The 7,891-nt window shown below is 49.6% G+C and overlaps 2 protein-coding genes across 8 annotated transcripts in view; one reads left to right on the top strand and one right to left on the bottom strand.

Moving 5' to 3' along the window:
• Window positions 1–4,224, bottom strand: part of SUGP1 (SURP and G patch domain containing 1) — a 31,210-nt gene extending 26,986 nt beyond the window's left edge. For both annotated transcript variants that reach the window (XM_012654053.1, XM_012654054.1), the window contains exons 1-2: window positions 4,174–4,224; window positions 2,249–2,420 (exon numbers count right to left, since the gene is read on the bottom strand). In XM_012654053.1, the coding sequence (XP_012509507.1) occupies window positions 2,249–2,420; window positions 4,174–4,207 (206 nt within the window). In that variant the 5' untranslated portion in view covers window positions 4,208–4,224. The remainder of the gene's footprint in view (window positions 1–2,248; window positions 2,421–4,173) is intronic.
• A 291-nt stretch (window positions 4,225–4,515) lies between these two features.
• MAU2 (MAU2 sister chromatid cohesion factor) overlaps window positions 4,516–7,891 on the top strand; it is a 28,519-nt gene continuing 25,143 nt past the window's right edge. For all 6 annotated transcript variants that reach the window (XM_012654048.1, XM_012654050.1, XM_012654047.1 and 3 more), the window contains exon 1: window positions 4,516–4,839. In XM_012654048.1, the coding sequence (XP_012509502.1) occupies window positions 4,564–4,839 (276 nt within the window). In that variant the 5' untranslated portion in view covers window positions 4,516–4,563. The remainder of the gene's footprint in view (window positions 4,840–7,891) is intronic.

The following is a 7,891-nucleotide window of genomic DNA, read 5'->3' as shown; positions in this document are numbered from 1 at the left end:
CCTCTTTATTATATTTAAAAAAAAAAAAAGCAGTATAAGTTATTTTAAACAAAAAAGAAGATTCTGCTGATAAAACAGACTTGATGTTAAAAAGCAGGGCCGTCTGGGGACCCCTCAGTCCCCGGCCTGGGGCCTGTCCTCAACATCATGTGCACCTTCCTCAGGAGGGACAGGAAGGAGGTAGGGACAAGGAAAGACAGGAAAACACAGTCAGGCTACAGAGAGGCAACAAATGACCCCCACTTGAGAAAACCACTGGTAACAAGGCCAGTTGCAGTGGCTTTTGCCTGTAATCCCAGCACTTTGGAAGGATGAGGTGGGAGGATTATTGAGGCCAGGAGCTGGGGGCCAGCCTGGGCAATATAGCAAGACCCCAACTCTACAAAAAATAAGAAAAAACTAGCTGGGTGTCATGGCACGTGCCTGTAGTCCTAGCTACTTGGAAGCCTAAGGCAGAGGAATCACTTGAGCCTAGGAGTTTGAGGTTGCAGTGAGCTATGATCAAGCCACTGCACTGCAGCCTGGGTTACAGAGACCCCCATCTCATTTATTCATTCATTCATTCATAAATAAATAAATAAACAAATAAATAAATAGTGGGGTGGGCAGTAGCATTATTGACAATAGCTAAAACATGGCAGCAACCAGTGTCCACCCACAGATGAATGGATAAGCAAAATATGGTCTATCCAGCCAATGGAATGTTACTCAACTTTAAACACCAAAGAATTTCTGATACATGTTTCAACATGGATGAACCTTCAGGATATTAGCTAAGTAAAATAAGCCAGTCACAGAAAGACAAATACTGTAGGATTCCACTTATGAGTTGTCAAAATTAGAGACAGAAAGTAGAATGGTGTGTGCCAGGGAGTGGGGGGAGAGGGGAATGGCAAGTTAGTGTTTAATGGGTACAGAGTTTCAGTTTTACAAGATGAAAAAGAGTTCTGGAAATGGATGGTGGTGATGGCTGCACATTACAAATGCATTTACTACCACTGAACTGTAAACTTAAAAATGGTTAAGATGGTAAATTTTATGTTACATGTTTTTACCACAATTTTTTTTTTAAACAATTTTTTAAAAAGTGGGGTTAAAAGCAGGATATGGGCCAGGTGCAGTGGCTCACACTTGTAATCCTAGCATTCTGGGAGCCCAAGGAGAGAGGATCACTTGAGCTCAGGAGTTCGAGACCAGCCTGAGCAAGAGTGAGACCTCCTCTTTATTATATTTAAAAAAAAAAAAAAGCAGGATATAAAATTCATCAGAACGTCATGAAACAAGGCTAAGATATGGGAAGGGAAGACAGCCAAATGATTGTCTTCAGGTGACTTGAAGGTTCTCTGCAAGTCCTCTCACAAGCCCATGAGCAGACACTCAACACCCAGGCCCCACATTCCTAAGCACCTTGGAGGTGTCACGCCCTGTGCCGGGCCCTGAATTCATCAGGAATAAGGGCTAAGTCCTGCCCTCAAGGAGAAGCCACAGACTCTTAGAAAACGCAGGAGCTGCGACAGAGCTTTGGAGACCATTAATATGTTCATACTTGAGACCCCAGAGGAAGTCTGCCTCTCTGACTGTCAACTTCCTGCCTAAAATACTCGGATCTTGTTACCCCAGTCATGCTACCACCCTCTGCTCAAATCTTTGCTGCCGTCAGTATTTCTCAGGACTGGCAAGTGGAAACCCTGCCTGAGCTACCTCCTGTCTCGCTTCAGGACAGCCCCTTTGTAACAGCGGCTCAGGCTGCCCCAACACACAGGGGCTCTCTCTTCCTGCCCTCTGTCAGGCAGGCCTGTCCCTGCTTCCTCAATAGGCCAGCTCTACCTGGGCTTCAGGATGCAAAGCCTCTCTGTGACCTTATGGTGGCCACTGTGCCTGGGAACATACTGCCTCATGTTATCCTCCAGCAGTGCTGGGGTGGGAGTGGCACCCCTTTGCTAGTAGACTGTGAGCCTCATAAGGGCAGAGACAGAATCTGGGTTTTTACTCTGCTATACTTCTACCCCTGCCCCACAGCTGGCTGGCAGTAAATAGCTGCCGAGTGAACAAGTTGGCAGGCCGTCCTCTTGGCTCCCACACACCCCTCATTTCTCTCCTGCCACACTGAGCCTCCTGAGGGCACCTTTGTCATGCCCTGGATCATTAGGCTGTGGCCGGGAACAAGCACACACCAACTGCTCTCACAAGCAAAACTCTCTGCTGGTGACCTGCTAATACCCCAACCCAGGCCCCAGGAGGCACTTACTTGCCAGGATGCGGGGGCTGAGGGCTGGCCACCTGATTCTGCTTGGCTTTCTGCTCCATTTTGGCTTCAATTTCCCGTTTCTTCTGAGCTATGAGTTCTTCCTGGTGAAGGATGTTCATGTTCATTTTTCCAGATTTGGGGGGAGCAACCCCAAACCACCGGTTAGCCTTCCCTGGGAAGGGAAAAGAAGCACATCAGAAATCATCTTTTGGGCAACCCACTCCGGTCCCCTTCTACTGCTGGGAGAAGCTCTAAAAGAAAAAAAGAAATCATCTTTACTCCACAAACACCCCAAGAGGATGTGGCAAGCCAGAGAGCAACCGACATTCAGATTGATTCATATGTCCATTTTGTTATTTATTCAGAAAACACAGAATGCCTGCTATGGCCTAGGAGATGTACTAGGTGCTAAATAAGAGAGTCCAGGCCTCTGCCCAAATGGGACTCACCTCTGGCTGGGAGACAGTAGACCCGTAACAAAAAAATAACTGCAAAATGTGACAAAAGCTCTGCTAGAAATCAAAAAGGGTCAGAAAGAGTAATAAATTAGAGTGCCAATACCGGTAGGGCAGCCAGAAAATGAACACAAGAGGGGACATTTAAGCTGGAACCAGAGGATAAGCAGCCAGCATCATGAATAAACCAAATGGGGAATGATCTTGGCATAGGAAGGAGCAGACACAAAGGCCAAGGCAGGAAGAAGGCCGGTACGTCTAAGGATTAGCAAGGGCACAGCATGGCCTGAGTGGACTGCTCCACTCAGAGGTGGAGCAGAGGTGAGGCAGTCTAGGTTTTACTTTAAGGGCTTTGGCAACTGATTGGGGAATATTAAACGGTGGAATGACAAGATCCAGTGGGTCTTTTTAAGATCATACTGGCTACCAGGTGATCATTCTGCCCAGAGAGTACACAGGCATCAAGGAGACCAAGGAGGCTCGCTGGCTCCAAGCAACAATGATGTCTTCTTCAGACTAGGGTGGTAGCATTCGAGATGGAGAACTCACAGGTTCCCCATGAAATTCAGAAAAAAATCCAAATTCTGAAAGTTGATTTTTCAAGGGCCTGTCAGAGATGGCTCCCCTCCCACGTCTGCTTCACTCTTGGCATTCTTTGAAAGGACAAGCCTATCCCAACCCAGGGCCCTTGCACTTGCTGTCCACACTCTATGTGAAAGGCTCTGCCCTTCAGGCCTTCCCACAGCTGGCATCTTCTCATTTCAAATGTCCCCTGCTTGAAAAGATCTCCCCTGATCATCCAATATCTGCAGTCTCCACCCACTGCCTCACATCATCACGACTCACACTTTGTAAATATTTGCTCTTTGGTGCACCGACATCCCCGCAAAAATTAACCTTCAGGAAGGCAGGGCCCAGTTTTGGTCACTGCTGCATCCCCTGAGCCCAGCAGGGTGCCTGGCACACAGTGAGCACATCCTAAGTATCTGATGAATGGATGAATGCATCCTATTCTGGGGGAATGGGAAGTGCAATGCTTGTGGGAAAGGGGGGTAAAAGACGCGGGAAAGTGTATAAAGAGAGCCTCAGAGCACTTCGGAAAAGCAGCTTTCCAGAAAGCGGGACACAGGCCAGACTGCACCTGCTACAAAGAGAGGGGTGCAGGACAGCCCAAGGTTGCCACTGTGTTGGGGAGAGGAGCATGGAGCAGCCCTGAAGGCAGCCATTTCAGAAAGGGGGCGCAAGGCCGAGCCGGGTGGCGACTTTCACGAAAACGGTGCGTCCTTAGCAAATGAGGCGGGGGCGGCCAGCTTCTGGGGAGATGGGGAGGTACAGAAGCCGCCGCTTTGGGCTGCCCAGGGGCTAAGGCCAGGGATCCGCGGGTCGGAGCAGGACCGACGGGCGGGCGAAGCGGCGACACGCAGCCCCAAACACCCAGGCGGGCGCTTGAGGGTTGGCGGTGGCTGTTACCTGCAACATCTCGGTTGTCCATCTTGAGACTCATTCAATCCCACAATGCTCCGGCGCCACCTAAGGGAGCCTGTTATAGTGCGCATGGCCCGATGGGAGATGTAGTCCGTGTTGGCCAACCACGCCCTGCAATTCTGTGGACGCCTAAGCTCGTCCTTCCAGGAACGCAAGCCTCAATCTATTCGGCGATGTCTAAATCTCAGTTCCAATGATCCAAGGGCGTCGCCCTTCCTCACATCTTCCCAGAGCGGCGGCCACCCCAAATGCTAACTACACGGTCCAGGATGCTCTGTGCAGCAGCTCTCGCGAGAGCTGGGGACGCGCCCTGCCCCGCCCCGGGCGCTTGCTTCCGCCTCCCTGTGGTGGCTACTTGTTGTTGTGGAGGCCATAATGGCGGCTCAGGCGGCTGCAGCGGCCCAGGCGGCTGCGGCCCAGGCAGCGCAGGCCGAGGCGGCCGAGTCGTGGTACCTGGCTCTTCTGGGCTTCGCCGAGCACTTCCGCACTTCCAGTCCGCCCAAGATCCGTCTGTGTGTGCACTGCCTGCAGGCCGTGTTCCCCTTCAAGCCGCCTCAGCGCATCGAGGCCCGCACGCACCTGCAGCTGGGCTCTGTGCTCTACCACCACACCAAGAACAGCGAGCAGGCGCGCAGCCATCTGGAGAAGGCGGTGAGCGCGGGCTGGGCCGCGAGGGAGGAGGCGTGGGCTCCTAGCAAGGCTTGGGCTGACGGGCCGCGACCCGGCGGGCGGCGCCGCATCTCGGGAACCTGGGGGTGCGATTTCTGTAAGAGCAGTAGGACCCTCGTCCGCCTCCGCTGGACCCCGAAGCCACCAGCCTGTCAGAGTGCCGGAGGGCCTTGCCCTCCACCTTATTTCCCGTTTCTGGTGACAGACAGGGCTCCAGAACCCCACCTCACCGTACTCTGAGAGTTGTCTCTTCTCAGGAGCAACAGAGTCCCCAAATCGTCAGGATTTTAGGAGGATCCCACCTGACGGTGGCGGTGGGGACACCCCCAGATCGGTTGCTGAGGAGCATTGGCTCGAATGCCCACACCTAATGTGACTTGGGGTATGGGAGAGTTGAGGTGAAAGTCCAGGCATCCCCGGGAGTCTGAAGTCTGGTCTCTCAGGAAACCTAGGAGGGCGTTCCCCTCCTTGGGCCGGTAAGTCTGGTACTCGGGGTGTCTGGAAGGTTTCGTGCCATCTGTAATGCCCAGTGTCATAGGTGGGAAGCCAAGACCCAGAGTCTGGAATTAGACATTTGAGGTCATGTGAGGAGGCCCAGAGCCTGGAATTGGTCATTTGAGTTTCTGCGAAGAGGCAAAACAAGGGGTCTGGATTCTAGGACCAATTGCTCAGTAAGAGGTGACCTCGCAGCTCCTGCTTTCCCTCTGTCCACTTGTGACTTGTCTTCCTTCCACTAGTCCATCCCTCCCCCTCAGTCTGACTTGTGACATCTTGGTGCAAAAAACAATGGGGGAGAGTGACTGTCATTCTTCCTGTTAAACTTTCTGGCTGTGGAGTCGTTTCTTCTCACAGCAACTCTGCTCCTGTGGGACCCCTGCTTCTTTTTGCCATTTACCCAGTTCTGTTCTGCTTAAAGGAGAGAGTTCTTGAAGAGAATCAACTCAGATTTTTAAAAACTCATTGATCTGAGGTAAATCCAAGCCCACCTTTGGCTAATAAGTTGCCTTCAGGAGGAGAGCAGATCTTTGTTTTGCAGACTATGAAAAGTTGGAAGGCAACTTTAGCCCTTACTTGATCAACTTCCTTGTTTCAGAAGTGAGGCAGTATGGGCCCAGAGAGGTGAAGTGATTTGCCCAAGGTGACACAGCAAGTTATTAACAAAACTGGGCCCAAACCCAGGCTCAATGATTGCCAGGTTGCATGCCAAGACAATATGTCATTATTGTTTTGGTGAGGTTTTTTTTCTTTCAGTCATTCAGCAGATAACTTATTCAGCCCGTGTCGGGTGCCAAGCCCTGTTCTAGGTGCTGGGGATCAGTGAAGACTAAAACACTTAAAGCTTGTGTTTTAAGTGAAGGAGACAAACGATAAGTGTGTAGTGAGAGGTTGGGCAGCAAGGTAAGAACCATGAAAACTATGAGCCAGGTAGAAGGGCTGGAGTGGAGGTGGAGCTATTTTTGGCAGGGATAGTGAGGGAGTCTCTATTTGTGGGAGTGACATTTGAGCAGAGGCCTGAATGGGTCGGGTAGGGAGCCCAGAGAATTGCTCAGGGCATGAAGTCAACGGCAAGGACTTGGCAAGCTGTTGGGGACAGGCAGTCAGTGTCAGGGTCTCTCCAGGGCAGTGACGAGGCTGAGATCAAATGGGGCACCAGGCTTCATTGACTGTGTGGGCGCTGAAGGCTGTGACTACCCAGGTAAGATGGCCCAGCATCTCCACTAGTCGCGCTAGTTCTGGAACTCTCCTGTCTCTTGATTAACAACAAATCCCACCACCTGTCTTTTGTCTCTTGAGGCTGTTCAGCCTGTATCTAGCAGTGGTTAATAGTCACTGTGTATATTTTCGTGTTCTACCCACTCAGCCCCTGTCTAGGGGAAGCAGTCATGTCTTAAATTGCTCTCTTAACCACTTGACTTTTGGGTCCATCATTTAAATCCTTATCCTTGTGAAGTGCCTTCACTCTGTTTAATGGAACTCTGAATCTTGTGGGGTCTTCCACTTGCACATGGTCCCTTCTGTTTTATGCCTGGAAATTCCTTTCTGTTGGTTGCATCCCCAGCTGGAAATGTGTCTGGATTTCAGTTAAAGTAACATTGTTTTCTATGCTGTTTTTCCTTCTGTAATCATTTGTCATTTCTGGGTTTTTTTTTCTTGGAGACAGGGTTTCACTCTGTTGCCCAGGGCAATCCTCCTGCCTCAACCTCCTGAGTAGCTGAGACTACAGGCACACACCACCACACCCAGCTAATTTTGTTTTTTGGTAGAGATGGGGTCTTGCTATGTTGCCCAGGCTGGTCTCACTCCTGACATCAAACGATCCTCCCATCTTGGCCTCCCTAAAGTACTGGGATTACAGGCATGAGCCACCATGCTCAGCCTATGATTTCCTTTCGTGTTACAACTTAAGCATGCTATCTTTAATAATTTTCACTCTTTATTAATCGTACATTTTTCCCAGACAACTGTCAACTTTTATTCTTTCCTTTTCCAGAGCCATTCATTAAAGAATCATGGTATGTTTTTCCTCTTAGAACTGGTTTGCTTATTTCTAGTTCTGAAAAGCAAATGGCCAGTGAGGTTCCAGTTTCTTTTCAGGAAGCTAACCCAGAACAACAAAAAATTTTTTTAAGGTAAGAAAATATTTCTCAAGTATTTTGTCACTATTTTCTCCTTGATCATTCTCTCTGCTGTTCTTTACTGAACTAATTTTTTCTAATGTAAGTTCTGTAGGTCAAACCTTTAATTGGCCCCTGAGCTGAGTACAATATTCAGCTTCCCTATTATTTTCATCTTTTACCTTCTATCTGAGAGACCCTAAACTCCTTGACAATCACATTTTTGTATAAGGTTAAATTATTTTCTTACCTATCTGCTTCCATCAGTTTTGAACTGTCCTCAACTGCACTTATAAACCATCTAGAAGGAATACACTTACCTGTCTGCTCCATCAAGTCTACCATCTTTCAATGTCCCCATCAGAGTCAGGGAGAATGTGTCTCCCTGTCCTCAGCAGCCCTTTTTTTTCTTTTTCTCT

The sequence above is a fragment of the Propithecus coquereli genome, unplaced genomic scaffold (genome assembly GCF_000956105.1).
Source record: "Propithecus coquereli isolate 6110/MARCELLA unplaced genomic scaffold, Pcoq_1.0 Scaffold438, whole genome shotgun sequence".
Classification (NCBI taxonomy): Eukaryota; Metazoa; Chordata; class Mammalia; order Primates; family Indriidae; genus Propithecus; species Propithecus coquereli.
This window is presented reverse-complemented; position numbering and strand designations above follow the sequence as displayed.